This window comes from Neltuma alba, unplaced genomic scaffold, assembly GCF_004799145.2.
Source record: "Neltuma alba isolate B1F8T4 unplaced genomic scaffold, ASM479914v2 tig00011986_pilon, whole genome shotgun sequence".
NCBI classification, from domain to species: domain Eukaryota; kingdom Viridiplantae; phylum Streptophyta; class Magnoliopsida; order Fabales; family Fabaceae; genus Neltuma; species Neltuma alba.
In genome coordinates, this window is record NW_021636559.1 from 156913 (window position 1) to 184900 (window position 27988).

Here is a 27988-nt window from a genome sequence, read left to right on the forward strand (position 1 = left end):
AGGAAGAGGATGGAACAGTGTATAATCACGCTGCCTGGACAGTCCCTTATATAGGCGCGAATGGCCACATCACCGGAGGACGCATCCCTCTGTTTCGCCGAGCGGGTACGACCGAAGCAACGTAAGGTTCCGTTGGAGACGGAACAATGCGAACGTTGGTGTACACAACGTTCGCCGCGTTTAATTCACGCGCAGGGGGGAAATCGCCGGTTTACAACTGCGTTTCCCTCCTGGTGGCCTGTTGTTGTGTGCGCGAGGCCCACTTCCCTCTTGGCCCATTTACCCCCCCAAGGATGCTTGATCTCATTTATACACTTAGACTTCTTCTCATCTTTCCCATGTGGGACTTTATTTGACACACATATTGCATTATTTCACAACAATCCCCCACATGTGTCAAATAAAGAGCCAGAGTTACACACATGGGCATAATCATTGTATCTAGTGGTTCTTGCAACTATGAACTAGACCTAGACTGATAACACTTAGTACACAGAGATGCCAGTGAAGCCTGCTTCTATGAACTGTCATCTCTTCGGCGTGTACTAGAGGCATTAAAAGTCAGATTATACCCCCACATTTCCGTTGTTAACGACGGTTTTGCGCGTTATAACGGCCGTGCGCGTGCCTGGTGCATAACGAATGCTCTAGAGATTTTGCCATGATCTCATAGGAGCGGCCCCACTCCACATTCGTAGAGGTGATTTCATTTAAGTGTACCTGCATTGAATACACCATCCCGTAGGATTTGAAATCATTAAGAGCTTTGCTCAACCCTCCAATATGCAATCTAGCACTTTCTCGCACATCATAGGAAGGGACTAGTAATTTTGGTTTGGTGCTAGCAGTACTAACGAGCGACTTGTTCTTACCCATTGAACCTTCTTCATGGGATCACCAATCACAAAGGTTGGGTTCCATCGCTGTCGTAATCATACTGGCTTTAGTCCCATTCCCCTCTATGTTTCGATAATTTGTTTCCTCCCTAGGGGTTTTGTTAATGGATCTGCTAGGTTCATTTCTGACCTCACAAAATCGATTGGGATCACCTCGTCCTTTAGCAGCTGCCTTAAAATATTGTGTCTCAATCGAATGTGTCTGCTTTTGCCATTAAATGTTTTATTTTTGGCCGTGGCTATTGATGCCTGGTTATCACAGTGTAATGATATTGATGGCGTTGGCTTGTCTCCCAATGGGATATTTGCTAAGAAGTTTTTCAACCACTCAGCCTCTGTACCAGCCAATTCCATGGCAACTAACTCAGAATCCCTTGAGGATCGAGTTATGATGCTTTGTTTGGCTGACTTCCAAGTGACAGCTCCACCACCAAATGTAAAAACATAACCGCTAGTGGACTTTGTCTCGTCTGAATCTGAGATCCAATTAGCGTCACTGTATCCTTCTAATACAGCGGGAAATCCACTATATAGTATACCATAATTCATGGTACCCTTCAGATATCGTAATAATCTCTTCAGAGCTTCCCAATGTTCACTGCCTGGACAGTGAGTATATCTGCTCAATCTGCACACAGCATATGCTATGTCTGGCCTGGTATAATTCATCAAATGCAACAGACTCCCAATAATCTGTGCATACATAGATTGAGCAATCGGATCTCCTTTATGCTTCTTTAGATGCACACTAGCATCATAAGGGGTACTCAAAGGAGTTTCATCATAATGTTCAAACTTTCTCAGTATTTTCTCAACATAATGTTCCTGAGAAAGTAAGATGCCATTCTCATTTCTTGTGATTTTAACACCTAAGATAACTTTTGCTTCACCCAGATCTTTCATATCAAAGTTTGAATTAAGAAACATTTTTGTTTCAAGCACAACATTCATACTGGTTCCAAAAATAAGCATATCATCCACATATAAACAAATAATCACACAATCATTATTCACAACTTTAGTATAAACACATCTTTCTACTTCGACAGTAGAGAAACCATCACTCATTAAAACTTGATCTAACTTCTCATGCCATTGTTTGGGTGCTTGTTTTAAGCCATATAGAGATTTTACTAACTTACATACTTTGTTTTCTTGCCCAGGAACAGCACACCCTTCAGGTTGTACCATATAAATTTCCTCTTCTAAATCACCATTTAGAAATGCTGTTTTGACATCCATTTGATGTATAAATAGCTTATGAATTGATGCTAAGGCAATAAGGATTCTAACAGATGATATCCTTGTAACAGGAGAGAATGTATCAAAATAATCAATATTTTCCTTTTGGGTAAAACCCTTAGCTACAAGCCGTGCTTTGTATTTATCTATGGTTCCATCAGGAAAATATTTTTTCCTAAAGACCCATTTGCAACCTATAGGTTTTGCTCCTGAAGGCAAGTCTACCAAAACCCAAGTTTTATTTTTATTTAAGGAGTCTATTTCATCTTTAATTGCTTCTTTCCAAAGCTCTGCATCCGGAGAAGAGATTGCTTCATAAAAGTTTCTAGGTTCATTTTGTACTAAAAATGTGTAAAAATCATCTCCAAAGGATGTTTCCTTTCTCTGTCTTTTACTTCTCCGTAATTCTTCAGTCAAAACTTGATTTGTTTTTTCTTGGAAAGAGGCAGAAGGATTTTCAACACCTTTGGGAATATGCTCAACTTTTAATGGAAAAATGTTTTCAAAAAATTCAGCATCCTTTGTTTCAGTAATTGTGTTTTGATTCAAAACTAAAAAACGATAAGCAGCACTTTGTTGAGCATAACCAATAAACATACAGTCAACAGTTTTAGAACCAATTTTCCTTTTCTTAAAATCAGGTAATAAAACTTTTGCAAGGCACCCCCACATTTTCAAATATTTAAGATTAGGTACAAAACCTTTCCACAACTCATAAGGTGTTTTGTTAGTTTTCCTATGAGGTATTCTATTTTGTAAAAAGCAAGCAGATAACAAGGCTTCACCCCATAAGTTATCAGGTGCACCAGAACTCACAAGCAAAGCATTCATCATCTCTTTTAAAGTTCTATTTTTCCTTTCTGCAACTCCATTAGATTCAGGCGAGTAAGGAGGTGTTATTTCATGTATTATTCCCTCTTTTTCGCAAAAATCATTTAGTAATAAATATTCTCCTCCTCTATCAGATCTAACTCTTTTAATTTTCCTACTTAGTTGATTTTCTACCTCTGCCTTATATAAGATAAATTTTTCAAAGGCTTCATCTTTATTTCTTAACAGGTACACCTTAGTGTATCTAGAATAATCATCAATGAAGGTGATATAGTATCTTTTACCACCTCTAGTCTCTGTTTGTTTCAAATCACCTAAATCAGTATGTATTAATGACAATAACTCAGTCTCTCTTTGTGTAGGAAAATGTGATTTTTTCGTCATTTTGGTTTCTGCACAAATTTCGCATTTACCAATATTATTACTTTTAGTTTCAGAAATTAATTTAAGGTGTTGCAACCTTTTGATGTATTTCCTATTAATATGCCCTAATCTAGCATGCCATAGATCATAAGAATCAACCAAGTAAACAGAAGAAGATGCATTATCATTCATATCGACACTTAGTACAAAGAGACCTTGATTACAGTAACCCTTCCCCACAAGAACATTGTTCTTTGTCATCACAATTTTGTCAGACTCAAATGACACTTTCACCCCAGCCTTTCCCAAGAGAGCCACAGAAATTAAATTTGCTCTCATATCGGGCACATACAGAACATCATTTAGCACTAGAGACTTCCCAGATGTGAGTTTCAGCACCACTTTTCCCTTTCCCTGAACCTTTGCAGTTCGGGAGTCAGCGAGATAAATTTGATCTTCCCCTTCTTCGAAGGAGGTATACATTTCCCTGTTTGCACATATGTGCTTGGTAGCCCCAGAGTCTACCACCCATTTTCTCACATCAGAGATGAGGAGGGCCTGAGAAAGCATTGCAGCAATTACTTCATCATTGTCGCTGTCATCTCCTTCAACCAAATTCACATTTGGCTTGGGAGGATTTTCATCCTTTTGAAAACTTCCCTTAGCCCTCTTCCTGCACTGTGCTGCATAATGTCCAGGTTTGCCACAAACAAAACAATTGCCCTTCTTCTTGAATTTGGAGTTAGTGCCTTTGGGTTTGTAATCAGGTTTCTTATTTTTCTGTTTCTTTGAGTTAGGATCGTACCTCTTGTTGCGTGGTTTTGTTTCCACTAGGTTTGCTTTGGCAGCCGTCTCTTTCTCTTTCGTTGCTTGTATTGTCCTTCTGTTGATATCTTCAATGATGATGTGAGTGATCAAGCCAGTAAGCGACAATTGTTTCTGTTTATGCTTGAGTTGTTGTTTGTAGTTGTTTCATGAGGATGGTAGCTTTTCAATCAGGACCCCAGCGATGAACTCGTCAGGAAGATTGATCTTTTCAGCCCGAAGTTCCTCCAGTAATTTGTGGTATTCATTGATTTGAAGCTTGATGTCTTTGTCATCGGTCATCTCCCACCTATAGAAGTTTCCGACCACGAATTTCTGCTTCCCAGCGTCCTCAGCAGTATATTTGAGAACCAATGATTCCCATATTTGCTTGGCCTCTTTGTAGACGCTGTAGATGTCAAATAAATCATTAGATAGTGTACTGATCAAAGTGTGCCTGCATACTTTGTTGGCCTGGTGCCACATATCCTTCTGTCCTTGATCAGCATCTGCAGCAGGTTCTGATTGAGTCAGCGCATTGACAACTCCATGCATGTCCAGAATTGTGTAGACACGTTCTTGCCACCGCCTAAAGTTGCTTCCATCGAACATTTCTATCTTGGATGTGTCAGGGAATGGCCTAGGAAGCGGTATGGTTGCCGGGACGTTCAGGGGAACGCTGACAGGAACAGCACTGGAGCCAGCAGCGTCGTTGTTTGCAGCCATTGTTCAGGATATCTCTCAAGATTGTTGGCGGCAGCAAAGGAGGAACAGCAAGTCCGGTTCGAGTCGCGTCACAAGGACACTGTCCTTGAGAGATATTCCGCAACCCCTCGGTGCAACAGGCAGCGGCACTCCCCAGGATCAAACGAACCCTTCCTGCGAAGCAAGGCAGCAGAACAGCAAAGCGACTGTAACAGGAAACACAGCGGAACAGCGGGAGAGAAGAGGAAGAGGATGGAACAGTGTATAATCACGCTGCCTGGACAGTCCCTTATATAGGCGCGAATGGCCACATCACCGGAGGACGCATCCCTCTGTTTCGCCGAGCGGGTACGACCGAAGCAACGTAAGGTTCCGTTGGAGACGGAACAATGCGAACGTTGGTGTACACAACGTTCGCCGCGTTTAATTCACGCGCAGGGGGGAAATCGCCGGTTTACAATTGCGTTTCCCTCCTGGTGGCCTGTTGTTGTGTGTGCGAGGCCCACTTCCCTCTTGGCCCATTTACCCCCCCAAGGATGCTTGATCTCATTTATACACTTAGACTTCTTCTCATCTTTCCCATGTGGGACTTTATTTGACACACATATTGCAGTATTTCACAACAGGTTTTGTTTATTATTATATAAAATCATATTTTATTACCGTATGGATTTTGGAATGATCTAATAGTTTAGAGCTGCGTTCCCACATAGATTGTTTTTCTTCATTTTTTTTTCCCCCTTAACTGTTATGCACCGAATTTCTATACCTGAATGGATGTAGTGACTTTCCACCACAAATACCCGCACATTCCCCCCAATGACCAAGTAGTTTCTTACATTAATGATTTTATTTAATATATGAGGACTTCTGCACTTGGTTAAAAAATTTAATGGCTCACCTCCAACGAATCTATGTCTGGTTTCCAGATCCTAAACCTGATTCGGTCAAAAGAAATTACTCCTCCGGTCCTAAATGTAAGACGCTTATACTAGAGTGTATAAGGGTCTTACATTTAGGACTGGAGGAGTAATTAAAAATCAAAATATTAATTTTCAAGGACCTTTTAATTTCTTTATACACGTTCCTTTAAAAATTATAGTATAAAACTCCCAAAAATTTTACCTTGTGAATTACGATAACATAATACTCGCTTCTTTGCTTCAACATACTTTGTTCTTGTAAAAATATCTTCCAAGTTAAAATGTTCTCCATTTACTTATTGTAGAGAGGCATTGGCCACTCTTACTTGCAAAATTCGTCGCTGTTCTCATCGAAGAAAATTGGTGAAGGATAAAAATTAGCATATCATCATGGTAGAAATCCTTACTGTCTTACAATAATTATCATTTAAAATATATGAAGAATACAACGATCATATTTTCCTCCTACAGAAATAATATGTTATGTTGTGCCCCAATCACAAGTTTACAATTTTGATTCTTGTACAGTAGCTTTTGTTAGGAAATACTTTCATCTTCCAATGGGTATCATGATCTCGGAGAACTCAATCCCAGGTGTCAAATCTGAGTTGCCCTGTGAATGGCTATTTTCCGTTCTGTTGCGATCCCTGGTTGGTGCCATATCACCCTTTCTCTGAAGCTGCAGTGCCAGCACGAGGCTCTGCAACACATCACTCATGATGGGGCGCTCTACCCCTTTCTCAGCCAAGCATTTCCTGGCGACCCCAATATATGTCTCAAAAGATTCTGCTGCTATCTTACCTTCAAGGTCAGGATCCACTAATTGAGTGGCAATGCCATTCTCACAGCAATACAGAGCCCAATCTGCCAAGTTACTATGTTCATCATCTTCAACTGGACTAACAGCAAGCCTGGCACTTATCACCTCCAACAACACCACCCCAAATGAGTACACATCCGATTGCTCGCTCAACTTGTGATGCCGAAAGTACTCTGGATCTAAGTATCCAACACTGCCCTTGACGTTGGTGCTGACTAAGGCTCGGTTGCTTGCCTTTGACAAACCAAAGTCTGAAATTTTGGCCACCCAATTATGGTCTAGGAGTATGTTGGTTGTCTTGATGTCGCGGTGGATGATCTTGTGCTCTGTGCCAGTGTGGAGGTAGTGTAAACCACTTGCAACTCCGATGCATATCTCAAGAAGTTGAACCCATGACAAAGGTAGTTCTTCCCTCGACGATCTCAAATGAAGATGATCAAACAGAGTACCATTGGACATATATTCATATGCCAGTATCATCTCTCCCTCGTCTTGGCAATGACCCAAAAGAGAAACAAGGTTGTGGTGGCGCAGCTGGGAGAGCACATGGATCTCTGTCTCAAATTCTAAAGCACCTTGTTCTGACATTGGATTGCTCCGCTTTATGGCTACAAAGGTAGACCCTTGATCAAAACTAGCCTTGTAAACTTTGCCAAACCCGCCGATGCCAATGACCAGAGCCTCATCAAAGTTATTTGTCGCCTCTCTTATCTCATCCATGGAGAAATGACGGCGAAAAGATGACTTCTGAGGTTTTCTAACTTGATTAGGAATAAAGATCAGTAGCTTACGCCATGAAATCTTCCTTGGCTCAACTGGTTTCAACACGTAAACAATCAGGAAAAAGAGAATCGATACTCCTAGTGCCCCAACACTTAGTCCACATCCAATGATGATGAATACCAATCTCTTCGGCTTTTTTGACACTGCAACATGGGGCACTGGCACAACTGACTCAGACTTGCTACTGTTAGGGTTGACTCCTGCAAGATTTCCATCCCAATTGCTAAGTTTGAAGATCTCTACACCATTCAAGAAAGCATTATAGTGCTGAGCTTTGCTCTGCACATCTGGATAAAGGTCTATCCAAATATCCTGCTTTCCCTCGCTAGTTTCAGGAACCTTCACTACAAAGTCTCGGTACACAGGAATTCTAGGACCACCACTCACAGCAATTACATCGAATTGATCCTCAGCTGTTTGATTATTTAAATATATAATAAAAGCTATCTGATTCACCAAAGTTATGTCTCGGTAAATAAGACAGAAGTGGAGCCTAATGAGATAATTGAAACCAGAATCAATCGGGAAGAACCAGGACAGATTATAGTTTAAATTAAGACGTTCATCTGAAAAGGGCGTCATTGCCCGGGCTGTGCGATAGACAAGTTCTGGTGCAACATATGCTGGAGCAGTTTCTGGATACAGAATTGGCGAGGCCATGTCACTGGGTTCTTCAGTGGCTGTGGGTAAACATGAGTAGTCATTATCTCTGGTCCAAGTGCGAAACATCCCCGTATCATATTTGGCTGGAATCTCATCCCCTCCTGCATTGATTCTATATACGGTTTCCAAGGCAGAATCATTATGAATGTAATATAGCACAGGATAATGACCAACTAAAGGAATATGGGCATTATCACCCTGAATATAGAGATTGGATGGCATGGAAACAACTTCGATTCCATTGACGAATGCATAGACATCCGAAGCATTGGATGATGGAGTGAAAGTCAGTTCCAAGGTTCTTCCACTCACATGGATGATAAACTCTTTCATCAGATTTGGTTTATTGATGTAATCAGTTGTGAGAGAAACACTCAAGTTACGCAGAAGAGTGAAATTACCAGCTGTGACGGATACAAAAGCTCCGGAGACGTCCAGGCCCAAGTAAGAAGTAGGGTAGAAGTGAAGGCGGACAAATTTTGGACCTGGAGTCACGTTGAACCTGTAGGTAAAGTGAGAGTAAAATACTCGGGCAGTCATATATGGAACATCAGGAACAGATTCATTAATCAGAGAGGCTTTGGCCATCAGGGACTTGGCTTCTGCATTAGATGATACGTACTCTGAACCCGCATCACCAGTCCAGTTCCTCCCATTATAGGACAATTGTTCTGATGAGCTAGTGCCACAGTTGAGGGCAATGTTTTCCAAGGGAAGATAACTGGCATTATTAGCAGAAGCAAAGTGGAGAGGCAAGAGTAAAAGAAGGAGAAACAGAAAGATGAAGAGAGAAAAAGATGAAGTATTCATGGTTGAGTATATGTATCTAGGACACTGAAAACTGAACTGATACAGATGTGGCGACTATAATTGATGGAAACTACGCGCATTTATCCTACTAGAGGACGTGCGTTAAAGGAACACCAGCCGCGTGGTCAATGCTGGTCAACCCACCATATTAAGCACGATATTGATCCATCTCAGCCCCAGTTGGGGTTTTTATTTCTTTTTTCTTTTCTTTTCTTTTCTTTTTTAATGCTTTCTGCTAGAAGATTTCGAGGAATGTTGAATAAATGGGTATGCATATTGCTTCATGTGGAGACGATATGCTTCAATAACGCAGATGCCTTGCTGCTTCCTCATTTCCTTTTTCCGGAATGCAGCTGCAAAGCAGCCAGAGCGAATATACAGGAAGTTTATCAAAGGAATACCGGCCATCTTGTCAATGCTGGTCAACCTATCACATTAAGCATGATATTAATCCCGCTCCACCCCAGTTGAGGTTTTTGTTTTCTTTTTCATATTTCTTTTTTACCCTTTCTGGAACCCAGCCTGCTTGTCTCGTTGGCTGAGTTTGACTGGGATTTAATTTCAAAATTTATTTCTCTTCTAGTCTTATTTATAAGTTACTTCTAACATGTTTCATACAGCCTAAACTTTATTCCTATTTAATTACATTATACCTCATGTAAATAAAGTCAACACAATAATAAATAAAGAATAGAATTATACATCTATGCAAAAAAAATTTCTTAATGCCCCATAAATAGGATAAAAAAAAGTTTTCTCTTTCTGTCCTATAAATAAGACTAGAGGAGTATGATATTGTAATGTGGTGGTGCTTTTTTTACCATCATCTTTGATAATTTTATGTAATCTTGTCCCCCACTTCTGTTAATAATCTTCCACTATGCTCCGGTTTTGTATAATAAATTCCAACGCTGATCCAAGCAAGCAACTATAATGATGAGGGCAGTGTATATATATACTGAATTTCAAGAAATGTTAATATTTTACATTTGATAATGGGTGGTTTATACTAATATTTGTCATATATAGTGCAGGATGTGAGGTATAATCACAATTGTTATGATCAAAATATTATTATATTAGACATTTTCTCATGTAATAATACCATGAAACTTATACACACACATATGCACGCGTATGCATACATATAGATTATCATTAATATCAACATTAATATGAATATAAAATGTAAAATCTATGGGAAAAACTACGTTTTTTATAAGTTATGAATACTTTCACTTTTTCTTGAGTTCTCATTTAATACAGTTTAACTTATTTTCAATTTTTTATTTGGTTTTGTGCAGTCCCTTTTTATTTTTTCATTCCTTTAATGTTATTTTAACACATTTGAGATTTTAACATATTTTAGCACTAGAATGATTTAAATACTAAAACAAGTACGATCTCTAAAAAATTTTATAACTGCACAATGTATTACATCTATGTGTGTGAGAGAAGTAGATTGCGAGTTGCTGAGTTTATCACATTGTTCGGCAAGACCAGAATCGGCAGGTAGCCTGAAAAATATGAATGTTTTTCCTGAGTGATAGGAAAAAAGAAAAAAAAAAAGAAGAGTTATTTGTGATTGAGTCCCCGAATCCTAAAGGTAGAAAACAAAATGTGAAGTCTTTTTTTGTTAAACTATAAATTCTTTTACTCATTTAAAATAAGTATTTTAGAAGAATAAATATTTTTTTTATAAATAACTAATTTAACTCATTTCTGAATTGGGTAAAGTAGCATATGGTGTCATGATGTTATTTTCTGATAACATACAATACTTTAATCTTATTTATAGTTCATTTAGTACCTTGATATAATTTTTTAGTGTATTCAGCACCTCTTGATATTATAATTTAGTTATATCCAACACCCTAATTTTATTTATATTTTATGATGTAAGATGCATTACAAATAAAATTAAGATGATGGATGTATAAAAAAAAATAATATTGGAGTACGGAATGTAACTCAGAAGTAAAACTAGAGTATTATATACTACTTTACCCTTCTTAATTTATATGAGTTAGTTTTGGCGCAAAATTTTTTTTGACTTAGTTATTTTTATATCTAGGACAGGTGGAATATTATATATCTAGGAATCTAAAAACAAATGATATCGATTTGGCAGATGCATGGCAGCTATGGTGGACGGAAACTACTTGTATTCTTTTTTTTGTTTTAAAAGGTGTTTAGATAAAAATTAAAATATCGTTTTAAAAGTAATTTTACGATATACGAAATAAATATATTAAAATAAAAGCAATTTTTAAAATTTTATTGGAAGCCAAACACCTCGTTAATGTTTTTCAATATGGAGAGCGCGTCGGTGGTAAACGAAGGAGCTAGTCAATGGAGTATTAAATATAACACCAATCCAGCTCAACCCCAGCTGAGTTATATTCGTCAATTAAATTAAATTATTTTGAATATGTAGTGTGATTTCTTGTGATGTTTGGTGATGGAGCTTCTCGGCTTTTAGCTCGTTTTTCTTTTCTTTAGTTTTCCTTTCACTCTCACCCCATAGTTTCGTTGGATAATTAATATTGAAGTAGGGATTGGATGAAGACCTTTCTGCACTTGGTTCTGAAATTTCAAAGCTCATCGACAACGAATCTATGATCAGATTCGTCAAATTCAGTTAGCAACAGAGAGGAACTTTCATACGAAAATGAAACAAGGTACAACTTTCCAATGAATACTGTTACTGACCGGGACATAGCAAACACCCAAACACATAGCCTTCAAAATATTTTCAATTTTTATTAAACTCCAATGATGTTACTGATACACTTAACTCTTGAATTTGAAGGAGTTTGATCTGTCTCTTTCATATAAGAAAACTTGAACCTACATAACAGACAGATATATTAGTGGCAGAGTTTCATTTGAAATAAAGTAATCTCGTGGCAAAAGAATGAGTGTTTGCTGATGTATATATTTACATAAATTATCCTTTCTTAATATCTAGTTCATGTCTAGTTTATTATAGAGGTTGAGCTTGATTTGATCAAACAGCCGCAACGTCAACAAAAATTAAAATGACTTGGAGCAAATACCACTTTCTTCTTTTATCATTTCCTATACACGACTGCAGCACATGGAGTTATCATGTTCTCGCTATTACTAACCGAGTGGGACAACATTTCCAAATCAGTCTTCAAGCTTACATTGGAGTTTGATGTAAATTTTTAATGGAGTGGAAACTGAAAGGAAAATGCACAACAGTAAGAAGACAGAAACTAACCATTCACCACCTCTAAAGAAAAGGTGGGGTAATGCTTCAGACTTCAACAATCAAAATCAAAGTATCCTCAAAACTAAATTCTGCAGAACTTCAATAAAGGGAATTTGAGATACACAGTATATGCCATACACACACACACACACACACACACACATGCAAATTCATGTTAGGAGGTACACTTTGGACATGGAAGAAACCCGTAGGGTTTTTAATGCGTTGTTAATACAGTGCAAAGACTTATTATAAGCTGACTGTCATAAATATATGAAACCGTTTGCAAATGAGCCAGGGTATTGAAAATATCTGCCCATTTCGCCCTAGAATATTCATTGCATATATACTTGATTCTGAATATGGAAGTGTTTGATCTCTTCATCTTCTCAATATGCAGAAACTGATAGAATCCTAACTTATCAGAGGCGCACTAGTAGGGAAGAATCTTAAAACTTGAGCAGGTCTTTGCGGTTTGTGACTTCATATTCAATTATTATGTATGTTTCAACGTTTATTAGCTGAATAAAGGCCTTTTATAGACGTTGGGAGAGTCCACTGAGTCCACTCAGTCCATTTGTTTCTGTTTTGACGTTTATCCCGATAAAATTAGGAATGTTCTGTTCTTTTCTTCATTGTATTTGGCCTATAAAAATCCTAGCATCAGTTTATGGCTGACATATGAGTGGATTATATTATTTCAGTATTTTTGGAGGTATTCCTAATTCGCTCCTTTGAGTGAGCGAGACACTTACTTGCGAGGTCTAGTAGAGTTTGTGTGCGCTCATTATTTTTTGTTCACCTCGGTTCTTACCAGAAACCTTGGCCTAAAATAAACATATATTTCGCGAGTAGTTATTAAGCTTTGAATCATCCTTATATTTCTCAAGTTTAGGAATAAAGTAATAGTGGATTGACATTGCCATAGTGCCTTGTGATAATGTGTCAATAAATCAGCAATGGTAACATCTACTACAATGCATCCTCAATTTTCTCGCATATTGCACTGTGTATTCTAAAACTATAACATTCCACTACGCAAGACAAAGGCCAATAGATCTTTCTAGCAACATTACGACAGCCATTTTTAGTTCCTTGAGTTGAGCTTGCTCCTCACTCAAGTCCAAAACACAATGTTGCCCAGTGATTAACGTCCAGAACAGCTGACAGGAAGAGTAGCTTGGTATTTAGAAAAACTTCGGTGGCCTACTTTCTGCTCATCTGTTCGTCGAGCATTTTGTCATCTTCAAAGCTTAAATGATAGAGAAACCTGAGAAGAAGATATGATATGACTTGGTATGACAAATAATATTTGGAACACATACTCAGGATGAAGACATAATTTAGGCCTTAGTTTTCATCAAAGCAAAAGCTAAATCACAGTAATCAACATTTATTTTCAAGAGTGTCTGTTAGCTAAGCTCAATCACTAGTCTTAGTACCATGCAAAGATTCCCTGAAAAAAATCTACATTGCAGAATCCATTAACTGGCCTGCAACAAAATGCCTAATGGATAATACTTGACATGCCTTAGGGGTGGAGCAGCGAGGAAGGGGCTAATCAATCTGATGTTCATCGAAATTAACTTATTTATATTCCTTTCACAGAACAAGGAAAAAAATAAAGCGATCTGCAGATTTCACAAGCGTATAACATGGCAAACTTCATTTGTACAACATCAACTTTTAAGAATTATATCTGGTAGATGTCAACCAGCAAATGATCAAGGAGGATTATTAACTCCAAAAAAATGGGGAAAGAAGAAAAGTAAAGAATGAGAAGGAAACCACACTTGGCTCCAAATGTAATGATTAGTTGAGAACTAATCCAGAAGATCGTCAAAATAATGAGTCACATAACATGGGACTGCAGAAGTGAGTTTTGTAGCTTGAATTGTTAGAAGAATCCTCTGAGCCCAAGGTGACTTCAATCAGGCAAACAGACTTGGGTTGCTGCAAGCGTTTATGAAATCCATCAAGCCTAAGCTTCTTGAAAGAACATCCAACGCTAAATTCATCTTCAGCCCTGATTTTGAGTGGTGTGTCTACCAGACATGAAGTTTCAAAGCTAAAGAAGCAAAGCAGGCGTTGCTTCAGATTCAGGCATTTAAGCCAGCCCAGTTTTTAAAAGCAATAAGTGCTTCCATTTTTCTGAAGTTTCTTTTTCTTAACTTTGACACTTTGAGTTTCTTATGAGTTTCCATGAATGCTTGCTTGTATCTCCACTTATCAACAAAAATCTTCATCTCATTAGATTTCTCCACAACTTGCATAACTGCATCAAAGAAACCTCCCTTCACCATAGCATATAAGAAAGCATCAACAAGACTGTGGTCAAATTTGATCCCCTTCTGTCCGTCAGCTGATAACTTTCGTTTCACCTCATTCCACAACATAAGAACATTAAAATATTTCTCTGCCAAGACATACCCATTAATTAGGGACAAATATGTCTGATCATTTGGCTCAAATTGCAGGAATATCATCCTTCTAAATGTTCTTCTAGCATCTTCCAGTCTCCCAGCTTTACAGAATGCATGAATGATAGAATTCCAGTCATGAGTACCAACTTCAATTCGAGGGTCTTCAGCCACCTCATCTAAGAAAGCTGCCATCAACTCAGGTCGATGGTTTTCCATCAAACCTGTCATTATAGTTAGGTAACTCCCCTTCAAATCGGAAATTCTTGCCTCCCTCATATCCCTAAATAATGTAAAGGCTGACTGAAAATCTTGGCTGGTCATGGATGAATCTATTAGTGCATCATAGGTTTCCACATCCAATTTTAGACCTGAATTACTAATCTCCATGACCAATTGAGTGGCTTCAGCTGTCCGATTTTCTTTGCAGTAAGCTTTTAAAATCGGCACATAGACCCCAAGACCCACAGAGCCTCCTAGAATATTCATTTCATCAAGAATGCTGTGTGCCTTGTTTGATAATCCAGTGTTAACACATGCACTAATAATACCATAACCTACAGATTTATCTACAGTATCTGAAGGCTCCAACTTTTGAGCTTCAAGAATTAAATTTGCTAATCCCTTGATATGTCCATTTTGAAGATATCCCTTGACAACGTCACAGTAAGTTTCTTCCCCAAATTTCCAACTTTTGTCATCTCTGTCTTTTAAACTTTGAAGAATTGTCGATTCAACTGATGCTAAATTGCCTGACTTAACGTACCCTTGTATTAAATTACAATAAAATTCCCTTTTGTTTGAGAAACCAAAGCCACCCATTAAAAATTTCAACTCATCTATTTTTGGCTCAAGCCCCTTCAATGAATACAAATAAGCAAGAAATCCGAAGCTGGATTCATCTGGTCTAACACCCAAAAGTGTCATTGTTTCAACGACTTTTTCAGCATCACTCACAGATTCAAGGTCACGACAAGACCCTTCTAGTGCTGCATTACAAGCAGCCAGGTCAGGTTTCATGAAATCCAATTTCTCATCCAAAGCAATGCTACAATTCTCTTCAAAAACGCGTAAAAAAGCAGCTAGGTTACCATTCTTCCGACTTATTTCAACAAGCACACTGCCCCAGACACTGAATGGAACAAAAAACCTGTTCTTGAACATGCATTTGACGAGGGCAAAAGCAGGGGCTGCAAGATTGGCGCACTTCATCGAATCAAGCATGGCATGAACTGTTTCAAAATCTAATATTTTAGGGTTCTTCTCTACCATGTACACTACAGATGCAAAAGACCTCTTGAGATTATGAATGTCACCATGTGAGGACAAGTGGGTGATGAGGGAATTGGTGATTGACTTACTAGGGAAGGCTGAGTTGTTTGTAAGAGTCTTGAAAGACCTCCATGCTTCATCTGTGTCACTGCTGATAAGAGACTTCTGAAGAGTATTTTGAAGGGCGGTTATTTGGTCAGCAGTGAGGGAACGAGGTGGAGAAGTTGGGAGTTCGATGGGTTCTGGAGAAACTGAAGGGTTCTTTTTAAGGGCAAAGATAGACGGTTGAAGGAAGGAGTAAAGGGATGGGATTTCGGGGTTGGAGGAGGAGAAGCGTCTATTTGTAAGCAAGCACGGGACTTGTCTGGCCATTGGTAATCAAGGACCGACCTTTTCCATCTCTTGATTATATTCCCGGTTCCAACTTTTCCTGGCTTCCTTTCGTCAACACAGGTAAGCCATCGAAGTACCGCTCTATGCAGAGAGCGAGCTCCGATGTGGATGTCTGACCAAAATTGGGTTTTGGAATTGGGACTTCCATGTGTTGCTCCAAGATAAATAATGGCATTAGAGAAGCTCGAAACGTCTGCTGGAATAGCTCAGTTGGTTAGAGCGTGTGGCTGTTAACCACAAGGTCGGAGGTTCAAGCCCTCCTTCTAGCGTTTTCAACAACATTTTGCTGGGTGCTCAGTTTTTCATCCAACAAATTTGGTTCTCTTCCAGTAATTGTTCCTCAATTGTGGTGTGGTTTCTTTTGACGGAATTTTTTGAATTGTGATTTGTTCTCACTTTATGTGCTTAGCTTACTTAGCTTCATATTGAAATCCTTTGTCAATTGGCACAGAAGAAATTCATATTTAAATCACACTTTAAATCAATTGTCCGGGTCAGGCCGAAAAATAAATCAATGGTCTGGGACCCCAAAAAAAAAAAAAGAAATGGTCATGGCCCAAGAAGCCAACGCAGGGAGTTGACTCAAAACACTTGGAACAGCCGAACTGGGGATGTGGCGAGGTACATGTTGTTTTGGTCATGAAGGCTTCCTAGTCCGCACTTGTCTTGTCAGTGGGTGTCGTCCGGCAAGTCCTTCAGCTGGGAATGGAAGTGGAGTCATCGTCTTCAACTGTGACCAACAAGATCATAACCTTGGAAGAATGGAATGGTTCCTCTCCGACAAAGCTCTCTAAAACTTTCACCATTAAAGCCTCTCCTTCTTCCTTCTCCATCCAAAGGTTTCTTCCCTTTTCATCGTACCATTGATCTCAATTTCATTTTCCCCTCTCTTTTTCTTATTGCCGCGTTATTCACAGATCCAGTGCCCGTTTCAGTTATGTTTGGAAACGATTCCTTCAGGCATTTGTGCCCGAGGCAAGCTTTTATTCTTGTAGATTGTCAGAACTATATGGTTCTTCTTCGTCCTCATGGTAAAACAAAGTTTTCTTTTTTACCCTCATCTTTGATCGCTCTTAATCAATAAATAACAGGGTTTTCCAAGCAGCGTGACTTCAGATTATGTACCTTTTCAGATATGGGATTCCTTGCAGGTAGGCAGATAGTGAAGAAACAGGGGAAATCATTTCAGTTTACAGAAAAGCCATGTTTAATTGGCTTGTTCTTACTCTTGGATTTTAATTGTGCATCGATTCTTGCAGGGTCTCTCAACGTATATTAGGACCATGCTTTCTACCCAGGTAAGGGATTGATTCACTCTGTTTTCCTGGTAATTTTTGCTATAAAAGGCTTCAAAATGGTAAATAAGTTGCTTCCTTTAACCCCATTTAGGCTCTCTTGGGTGCAATTGGGGTTGGCGAGAAATCAGCAACAGTCATTGGTGCCACTTTTCAGGTATCCAGTGGTTATATTCTGGGTAATAAAACTTGGCAATTCTTACGCGGTTGCTGTTAAGATCTGTAAGGAAAGCATGGCACATGGCTGAATTTTTTTTAGAAGTTGATGTGATGTCGAGTTGGTGTAAATTGCCAACATGTTAATATTTTCACGTATAGCATTGGAGAACTTGATAGCTAACACCCAAGTAATTTTATCCACGTATCATTCATTTTGTATTTCATGATTATTGACTGAACTCCAACAGTTGCGACGGAGCTTGGGAGAAGCTTTTACGTTTCTTACACTGTAGTATGTTGACTTTTCCCCCCCTAAATGTTAAAACTATTTCCAGTGGTTTTTGAGGGATCTAACTGGCATGCTTGGAGGTATCCTATTCACATTCTACCAGGTCTGCATCTCTCACTTCCTTATTTATTACTGAATGAAAAGCATACTAAATTAGTTATAAAGAGAAGAGATTTAACATTGGAATGTTAGTAACTTCTGTGAGGGATATTGCACTCGGGTTGCCATGGGCTTATATCATATGATGGTTCTTTACTTTCAAATGATTTGAACTTCAAATCCATGTTCCCTATGATGCTAAGTAACGTGATAACATGCAGGGGTCAAACCTGGATAGCAATGCAAAAAGGTGGCGTTTGGTTGCAGATCTTATGAATGATCTGGGTAAATTCTTGTGCTTTCATCTTTATTATTTGTTTGAATTGAAGAACCCATTTCTTTATACAATTCTTGTACCTGAAGCATAAACGGATGACTTGTTTGGTCATGAAGCGCTCGTAATAATTTTACAGTATTAGTCATTGATATGACTGCCAATACATTTCTGGATTTGTACAGGCTTAAATATGGTACATACTTTTTAGTGCTCTAAATATGATAAACTTGTTTCCACATTCTTATTCAAGGGATAATTTCCATTCTTAAAACCACACTAGGCCGTTTATGCTTAAACAATTACTTTTATTTATTTATTTATTTAGGGGAAACCAGCAACATTTCTATTGTGCAGCTTTCATCTTGCTGGTTTGTGTTTAATCTGACCTCCCAGATCCATGCTTCATGTCTAACATTGATTTGTGAAGCTTTTTGCATGGATTGTAGGAATGCTAATGGACCTTGTCTCCCCATTGTTTCCATCTGCTTTTGTGGTTATTGTTTGCCTTGGAAGTATATCAAGATCGTTCAGTAAGTTCCCACTTATCCAGAAGTTAAAATTAGACACTGATACGAAGTCAGTTACTCCATGATCACTTCTCCCCCTCTTCATAAAATTTTTATTTATCAAATTAGACATCTTATGTGATGAAATATTTAATGACTTCAATTAATCTAATATGCGCTAACCATTGAACCTCTTCAACAGAAGTATTTTTCTGATTGAAAATTTTAATGAGATCCTAATTGTTTATTTAATTTATGTCCCTTAAAAATATGTTCTTGGTTAGCTGGTGTTGCAAGTGGTGCGACAAGAGCAGCTCTGACTCAGCATTTTGCCCTTCAGGATAATGCTGCAGATATATCAGCTAAGGTATTAGTTGCCTTTATTCTAACTTTTATTTTAAAATCTGAGCGTTTGCTCTGGATGACAGAATTGATCGTCTTTTATCTATAGGAAGGAAGTCAAGAAACAGTGGCAACCATGGTTGGCATGGCATTGGGTATGCTTCTTGCTCACATTACAATGGAACGACCACTAGCCATATGGTTTTGTTTCTTGTCTCTGACCCTGTTCCATGTATTTGGTAAGTTTCTAAGTTGTAATTTTCTTTACACAATTCTTTTTGCGTCTTAAAGTTCTGAAGAAAAAGAAAAAAGTTTAGTATTATGAATAAATCCTACTTGCTTTGCTGGATAAACAAAATGCAAAAGCAAGTGTGGAACTGTTTGTTATCTGGACCTCATCGAGAGAAAAGAGGTTATGAATGTTCTAATATTGGCAATTGCTCCATTTCCTACTAGCGTCAAATTTTGGGGCAAATTGGTAATTGATAATTTAAAAACTATTTGGTTAGCCACCCAGGGTTAGCTCAGGTGGCAATAGGATGGGGTGTGGGTAGAAATTAAAAGTTCAAACCCTCTTGATGTGGGGGAAAACTGTCTGGTCACTTCAGCACAATATTATCTGAAGATGTTACCAAAAAAATATATATATATATATTATCTGAAGATAGCCTCATCTGTTGAAGTTAATTCTACCCATTTCTATGTATGGCTTTTCCCCAGCTCTGTATAATACTCCTGATTCAGCAGTTTTCTCTTTTGTGCAGCAAATTACCAAGCTGTTCGATGCCTTGCATTAACCTCACTAAACCCTGAAAGGAGCTCAATTCTTTTGCAGCATTTCATGAAGACTGGTCAAGGTATTGTCTGTTTTCTATTCCAATTGTTACCCTGTGATCAAAACATCTGCGACATCAAGTGTTATGCATTACCGTTTTCAATCTTAGCATAACATCTGGATCACCAAAGGCCATGTGGTGGACTTTAAAAAATAAGGACAAATTGACCATTCTCAGCAGCCTGTGAAGGAGAAAACAGTTTCCAGCACTGTAAAGCTAGCTTGATATCATTTCTTTTATTTTTGAGTATTGATGCTCGCTTCTGAACTTTTTGCCAGTTCTCACCCCTGAACAGGTATCGTCATTGGAACACATCTTACCCTTACAACTTACTTCATGGAGCTCCAAGAATGCTAATTTACTGCATCTGCAAGTACGTTTGGGCACAAGGGTTTCTTTATTCAAAAACAAGGAAACGTGAGTATTTCCGTTGACCAACAGTTTTTTGGGCTGCAATTGAGGAAAACAAACTTTTTCTCAAGCATCATTATTATAAAACTTTTAGTTAGTTACACTTTTCACAAGTCATGAATAATGTGGCTCATTCTTCAAGCTCCATCTATTGCATTGGGGCCCAATTGGTTTGTGTATTATCATCTCATACCTGTGTTGGTGCTGTGTCTGAACTCCTGTCTTGCCCCATAATTACCAGCCTTTACCATTACCCATTTTCCATATAGGATGATAACAGAGTTGTATTCTTAGTTCTTGCTCCCAATAGCTCAAAACCTAACAGGTTGCTGTTGTGTTATAATAAACAAACAAAACCTCAGAATCTTGTATTAAGTCAAAAAAAAAAAATTAACTATGGCTCTGTGTACCTCATCTAGTGTTGTCTCCAAGCCAAATGATCAGCCAAGATCAGGACCTGGTTCTTGTACAGTATTAGAGAGTACAATTAGTAAATTCCATTTCTGTATAATGCTGAATTGCTGACAATAAAATAACGTTTTGTAACAGATTGGAGCCTCTGCTTTCTGCAGCACCTTACTATGCAAAAGGTCAGTTCAGCTGACCCAATATGTTATGTTGGCTACTGAGTTTTCACATTCCAAAGAATTCTTAACTCCTTCTTCATTCGTTGCTTATATATATAGCTAAGTACTTGCTAGTGGAAAGGAAGGGGATCATTCACGTCATAACTCATAAGGATTCGGATGCCGCCAATGTCTTGAAGTCATTTATTCATGCTATTGTTATGGCAAATCAAAGTGGTAAAAGCAAATCTTTGCATGCAGAGAGTCAATTGTGGATAGATGATCAGTATGACATTTTTATTCAGAAGGTACTTGTTTAGGTTTTTGGATAAATCAAATTTACTCTTGCTCACATATATCATCACTAACTTGAAGACTAAGTATACATTCATTGTGCAGCTCAAGTCATCAGGTTGGAAAACTGAACGGCTTCTATCGCCGTCAATTATTTGGAGGGCTAACTGGACCTATGATCCACTGGAGGAAAAAATTGACTAGTTCTTCAGTTTTGATGAGTTTATGATGAGAATATGATGTTATTTATGCTATATTACTACGGTATGATTTTGAATATCAGAAACTTCTCTGCAATATAATGACTTGTCTTTTTTTTTTTTTTTAATTAAAGCAGATAGCCCCTCTGCCTGAAATTAGGCATTCTGTTCTTTGAATTTAGCCACCTTTACACTTTTTTCCCTCGTATTTTACTTGGCGTCACTGTAATTTGCTTATGTTTAAGTGAATGCTGAAAAAATGAGATGCAACTGAAAAAAATATAACCCCCACAAAAATTGAAAGGAAACTTCAAAAATACAAAATAAAAATGCCATATTTTTCATGCACCTAAGAATTTTGCAGTTTATTTTTTAACAAAACAAAAAAAGTTACTTTGTTTCTTTGATCCTTGTGGGTTTGTTTGGATTGGGGGTAGAAAAATAGTTTATTTTCAATTTGGTTTTTAGGAAAGTTAGATTGGGTAATAGATTTATGTTTAGATTTGATTTTACAAAAGTTCATTGGTAAAAATAAAAAAGTCATCTGGATTATGATTAAATAAGTAAGTTTAGTTTGTAAAATTATTAAAATGAGCGTGACTTTTATTGAATAATGAAAAATAAAAAAAATTGAATTTATGTAATATAATAAATTTAAATTATTTTAATAGGAAAAAGTGAAATTTAATGAATGAAATTTATTTTAAAAAATTAGAAATATTATTAAAAAAAAAGAGTTTATAAATATAAAACGAAACATAATTTTAAAAATTATAAATTGCTTATGTAAATATAGACACACATTTCAAACTTTTTCCTAACTGAATGTCTTCTAGGGATATGCATTAATGCTTTTCCTGTTGAAAGTTCCAGAGCGTTTGCTTTTTCAATTTTGGACAGAAGTATATAAAAAGTGGTTCATTGCAGTCGAGAAGGAGGGAGCTGAATAAGAGAGAAGAGTGAGAAAATAGTTTCGGACAAAGTAATTATTATATTATAACAGTTCTTACCAACAGCAAGCACGGTTAATAAGTAATTTTTTTCTACTTAAAGCCGATCATACTTTTAATATTGTTTTCGGCCTATAAATAAAATGGGCTAAAATCTCAACCAAATAGGTGCGTGATTGCAAAGGTGCTTGTCAGATCCACGAGTTACTTTTGAACTACTGAATTACCCAACCAAACAGGCACTATATATTCTGTTTAGGAATTTATAATTTCCAAAATTACATACAACTGAAAATTATCAATGAATTTTTGTCCCCAAAAAAAAATCAATGAATACGTTGATTAATTAGGTTATTGTATCATCACCTTGTTATTCAAAGAGAAATTGAAGAAATAAGATACAAATTAAAAGTACATCATTTTGCACAGGGTTGCAAACCCGAACCCTAGAAGTAGAACAACATACAAGGTTCAATCAAAGGATTTCAAACCCGTTCACTTCATGATTCCTGCTTATGCACACTTTTCGTTGACTCAATAAGGATAACGAACACTGAGTAATTCACTCTAGGCACATGACATCTATTATAGTACGGTATTATCTTTCTTCCACCTTGTTTTTTTGCTTCTTTTTTTGTATTTCTTTTTTGGGACAAGAACAGCTATTGTAGTCTAAAACTATGGTGCTTGTGCCCATTTTGCATCTTCGAAGCAAACTTTAGGGAAGGCACATGCATGCTTATCCTTTGACTATTGCTGTGTGCTGAATCCATCATTTATGCAACCATCAATTATTTACAACCAATTTGTGTGTTGTTAATGGATCATTAATCCTTTGACCCGATGATGCCATGAGTACAGCAACAGCCACTACAAACATAGACAACATGCTCCCAAGCAGTATATATGTTCTTCCTGATGAGTTCCGAAACTCCCCAAACAAAACAATGCCCCAAAACGTGCTCACTAGTGGAAGTGCCTGCTCATCCAAATTCAATCATGGTTATTGTCTTATAAGAAGTAGGGAAATTCATTACATGGTTCCAAGGAAGAAATGCAATTGCCAAAAAATCCCATAACAAGTGAATGACAATTTCTAGTACAAGAAAAAACAAGAAGATCCATGCTGCTCACTTGTTATTAAGACTTTTTGATAATTATATTCTTTCCTTAAGACCTCACAGTAATTGCCCTTAAAAAGAATCCTTGTTGCATTATGATTAAAAAGAAAAAAACAAGCACGATTGTTCATGTGCCAAGGCCTAGTGAGGGATAAAGCATAACAAGTTTTTATTTTTGGACTGTAGCCCAAGGTTAGTTAATGGCTCAACTTCAAGCGTACAAGACTAGGACTTGCCCATGTTTCTATGTTTCATCTATGCTATATAATTCTGTTATTCTAGGTACCAAATAGGTCCCGACAGAATACTATATTTTCACTCTTTGTAAAACATTAAAGAAAATCACCTGAACAGCATCTGCTGCTGCATATCCTGCAGCTTGACCACCCATGAATTGGAGACCATTGCCAAGTCCACAAAGGAGACCAGCCAACAAGGCCCAGCCTCTGCCGTGCCAGTCTGCCAAATAAGCCTTGAAAGATGACTTGGGTAAATTTAAGATGGGTTGGTAAAGGAAGGTGATGTTTAGAACAACGGCAATAACAAAACTGGAGACAGAGAAGTAGAAGAAGGAAGTATAAACAGTCAAATGAGGAACCCCTTCCTTTAAAGCATGCCACTGGTCGTTCGTTGCCAAGTTAAATAACGGTGAGAATAAAGAGAAGCAAAGTCCAGCAAAGAACGTTATGGCCAATCCGACGAAAGTACTCTTCCCAAAAACCTGCAGCAAAAGTTGAAAGTGTAATACCTTGGAGGGGAATTAATTTTAGAGTTCAAGAAAATTCTCAGGTAGTTCGAGCAAATGGTGAATAACATATACATCTTGAGCACCCTCTTCATCAGAACTCGTCTAGCACATATACACGTATATGCATGTTTATTAGTGATTGGTGTGATAAGTGTCCATAAACGGCCAAAGTGTATAATTTTATTGGAAATTTTGATAAAATAAGTATAATTTTATTGGAAATTTTGATAAAATACATAATAAACTTTACCTAAATATTATTCTAAATACATCTGCGATAAATGAAAAACACCTGCCTTGATAGCTCTTTGCTTCTCAAGCTCTACAAGAAAAGCGGCCGTTCCTGCTTTTGCCGTGTCTACTGAACCACCTCCTCCACTCTCTATATCCTTGGATTTAACTACAGATTCTCAAAGTAAAAAGGATAAATGTAGCATTTCGTGACTGAAATGACACCAAAAGAGTGTAAATTTCACTGGATCAGACCTTCTTACCTCCACTTATTTCTTTTTCGGAAGAAATGTTAATTAATCTGGCGAAAGAACAAAATTTGGAGGCAAAATCAACAACATATTGGTGACAGTAGATGAGAAAGAAGACACAAGAATAATAACATTTATAAATACTATTGAACATTTCAGCACATGTAAAACAGCTGGATGCTATCGTCCATTGAGGATAATAATTGGCAGAATCATAAACTAGAGCTAAATCAGCGCTCAAAAAGCTACAATGGCTGCATGGGTTGGGGTTCCAATCTCCTCTTCTCCTCCTTCCCTTGCCCAGAATTGATCTCAGCATACATTGGATCCCCCACCAAGTCAAAAAGAAAACCTAATGAACTGCCTATGCTTGCAAAAACATAAGCCCCTAAAAGTAGTACAAAAAGATGGGTAGTTAACATCACCAGATCAACTGATATGATGGTGTTTCTGAACTCAATTTCTTTTTGAAAACGGAGAGGAATAAGATATTACTTTATTTTGGTGGATTGCTTCTAACATTAATTGAAATGGAGGCAAGCTTGGCTTACTCTTCCGTCGTTTTATTAAGAAGTTTAGCTTATTTAGAGTTTACATAATAGCAAAGACAATTCAGCACGTCCTCTCTCATTTTGGTATTACAGTCAGGGACGTACTTTAGTTTTGCCCAAATCTATATCCCCTACCTGGGAGATCCTATAAGTATGCTACCACATTCGGCTTGATGCTACCACATGTTCTCAACTAAATAAATGCATCCAAGCTCAAGCATTTCTTGTGATATCATCTTTTACAACCTAACAAAGTAAAACAGCGGATGAAAGAAGGCAAAATAATAGAAGCAAGTTTAGAGGATTAAAAACAAGTAGATATACTGATTCAGTTAGTGGCATTAATGATATAATTTTAACGCCTATACTTAGTGGCATCCATATACAGAGGTAAATAAAGACATACATGGCTCCATCTTTGCATTCATCTGACAAATTGTTGAGCTTGGCTTCATCATCCGAAATGTTAGATGAATGCACGGCTGAACCAAGACAAACTGCAATAAAAAAGCAACCAACTCCTGGGAAAAGAATCTGAGCTCTATTGATCCCATCATCCAAGAAGTAATTCAAAGTTGTGCCTGTTACAGTAGACAGAGAAAGTGCGGGGAAATTCAGTACTTGAGCAAGCTGCATATATTTAGAGGTTCAGAAACTTTCGTTGAATGCATGGCTCGTGCACACTCATATTCTTACATGCATATTTATTCATGGAAGGGTTGCCTCAAAACTTATTGGCCTGGTAGAAAGGGCTCAAATTTAAGCCTTCTGGCACAAATGTTGGAAGTGGAAATTAGGCCCGTTATACCCATAAGACAAGTGATTCCTTTCATTTCTACCCTTTTTAAATGTTTCTTCTTTAGGGGGTATGAGGGCACAATACCTATGACAACAGTTATGCTTGCTGATACCACCTCCGCAACTGATAAACCAACCAAAGCCAAAGCATATTGCGTGAACAAATTCCCAATGCTAAGTACAACACCACTGGCCATTGCAAACAGAACAGAGGGCCAGTTATCCTATCACAGAACGCCTTTGCAAATCATAACCCAATTGTGAGCAATAATATGCAATGCAGTGTCAAAGACAGTTCATAGTAAACTAAGTACATAGGGTTAGAAGAACCTTAATATCATTTTTAGGATATTGATATGTTTAAGACGTTCATTATCAATAAACCATACAAGTTATATCTAGGTTTTAGGCATCGTCATGTAAGCTTTTTCTTCATTACAAACACCAGGCCATACATAACGATCGACGTAATCACAATCCACATGCAAGCATTATCATAACAATCACTCAATTAAGAATGTCAAAGTTATTTCATACGGACACTTGTTCCTAAATCAAAGGACTTTTAGTTCAATTCCTGCTAGTGATTCTTCAGGATTAGAGTCATCCAATTGTGACGCAGCTTGCCTTGAAACAAGAACAGCCTACCCAACTTCTGTAATTTTTCTACACGATGCTACTTTGAATACAATGAATATCCACCTGATAAAGCTGATCAATGAAATTTGGTTTATCAGGGGTGCTCTTGCCAATCTCACCAAAAGTGAGAGCAATGAGTACAGCAGCCAATAGATTGGTGATTGTGTAGTCAAGGTAAGTGTGCTGAGGAAGACGCCCTCTCCTTTCTAAAAGAGTAATAATAGCAGGCCATGTCCCCAAGAAGAAAAGGGCCAACAGCATACACAGTATGGCTCCAACCTTGCTCCCCACCAAGTACATTTTCAACCCAGAACTCAAATCCCTTTCCCATTGTGAAGCAATCAAGAAGAAATATTCAGAGAAATCCTGGAAGAAAATTTCATCAAAACCCACTAACAGCCAAATATGAAAATGACAAGCTATTAACAGAATGCATAAAGACAAAGCTTTTTAATATTATTCTTATTTTTTCTTTTTCTTTTTTTTCCCCCCACCAGACGATGCAAGAATGTTAACAAGGCCCCGTCGACGAATTCACACGCATGGTCTAAGGCAGAAATTTGAGGAAATGAAAGGCTGAAATAAAGATGGAAATCCTCCAGGAAAGGTTGAGATTAATTTCCTCGAACCGGAAGCAGTGACAAATGTGAGACCCATCTATAAATCAAATCAACCTCGCAGAGATAATAAATAGGGGAAACAGAAATGATGATCATTACCTGCAAAAGGTTCCTATTGTCTCCGAAACCATCCATTATAAGCCGCAGAAGCAAAAGACATTCATCGACACGTTGAAACGGGTTGGCAGTTGAAAGCAAAAGCAAGTCCACAACAGAATAAAATTCGGTTGTTCAACAGTTAAAAAATGGGGGAACAAACGAATAAGATAGTTTAGATGGACAGAAGTTTTGATTGTTTATAAGTGACTTGGCTTATGACGACGACACTTACACGAAGGGAGAGACTGAAAATTGAAATTGAAGAAACCCCTTCCATCTCAGAATCCGTTGATTATCAAGCGAAAACAGCAAAAGAAAAGTCTAGGCTGTTATGTTAAAACGAAGAGCAAGGAGGAGGCGAAATCAAGGACGCAAAGATAAAAACACAACGCAGTTTGCTTCCACAAGCACGTCATCAAAAATAAAGTGGCGGGCCATCATTAGCTGAACACAGTACAAGTACAAACAAGGACAAAATGGGCATCCCAATCACAGTAACAAACCTTAAACTTTATGAGAAAGAATCTTCAGCATTCCCCCAAA

At 37.7% G+C, this 27988-nt stretch overlaps 3 protein-coding genes, 1 long non-coding RNA gene and 1 other non-coding gene across 8 annotated transcripts; 3 read left to right on the plus strand and 2 right to left on the minus strand.

Moving 5' to 3' along the window:
- Window positions 1–429: 429 nt before the first annotated feature.
- LOC114720442 (pentatricopeptide repeat-containing protein At1g69290-like) lies at window positions 430–16239 on the minus strand. Of its 2 annotated transcripts, none has more exons than XM_028906089.1 (2): window positions 13872–16239; window positions 430–441 (listed from the first exon to the last, which is right to left on the minus strand). In XM_028906089.1, exon 1 carries the CDS (start codon window positions 16140–16142, stop codon window positions 14178–14180), a length of 1965 nt encoding a protein of 654 aa, XP_028761922.1. In that variant the 5' UTR covers window positions 16143–16239; the 3' UTR covers window positions 430–441; window positions 13872–14177. The 2 variants fall into 2 exon arrangements, with proteins under 2 accessions (XP_028761922.1, XP_028761919.1); XM_028906086.1 differs by lacking the exon at window positions 430–441 and adding an exon at window positions 13170–13348.
- LOC114720455 (uncharacterized) lies at window positions 1382–26216 on the plus strand. The gene is made up of 3 exons (XR_003737973.1): window positions 1382–1394; window positions 3716–3721; window positions 26087–26216. It is a non-coding gene; the product is annotated as an uncharacterized LOC114720455 (long non-coding RNA).
- On the plus strand, window positions 16359–16432 carry TRNAN-GUU (transfer RNA asparagine (anticodon GUU)). Its single transcript has one exon. It is a non-coding gene; the product is annotated as a tRNA-Asn (tRNA).
- On the plus strand, window positions 16726–21600 carry LOC114720445 (protein root UVB sensitive 3-like). Of its 2 annotated transcripts, XM_028906092.1 has the most exons (15): window positions 16726–17002; window positions 17081–17138; window positions 17255–17314; window positions 17423–17461; window positions 17553–17615; window positions 17953–18009; window positions 18227–18290; window positions 18729–18812; window positions 19073–19155; window positions 19240–19369; window positions 19895–19987; window positions 20245–20383; window positions 20927–20967; window positions 21064–21251; window positions 21343–21600. In XM_028906092.1, exons 1-15 carry the CDS (start codon window positions 16869–16871, stop codon window positions 21439–21441), a joined length of 1332 nt encoding a protein of 443 aa, XP_028761925.1. In that variant the 5' UTR covers window positions 16726–16868; the 3' UTR covers window positions 21442–21600. The 2 variants fall into 2 exon arrangements, 1 of the variants encoding a protein (XP_028761925.1); XR_003737972.1 differs by lacking the exons at window positions 21064–21251; window positions 21343–21600 and having other exon boundaries at window positions 20262–20383.
- On the minus strand, window positions 22722–27820 carry LOC114720444 (ureide permease 1-like). Of its 2 annotated transcripts, XM_028906090.1 has the most exons (8): window positions 27446–27820; window positions 26790–27092; window positions 26173–26311; window positions 25696–25870; window positions 24751–24788; window positions 24553–24656; window positions 23855–24229; window positions 22722–23366 (listed from the first exon to the last, which is right to left on the minus strand). In XM_028906090.1, exons 1-8 carry the CDS (start codon window positions 27479–27481, stop codon window positions 23175–23177), a joined length of 1362 nt encoding a protein of 453 aa, XP_028761923.1. In that variant the 5' UTR covers window positions 27482–27820; the 3' UTR covers window positions 22722–23174. The 2 variants fall into 2 exon arrangements, with proteins under 2 accessions (XP_028761923.1, XP_028761924.1); XM_028906091.1 differs by lacking the exon at window positions 26790–27092.
- Window positions 27821–27988: the final 168 nt, after the last annotated feature.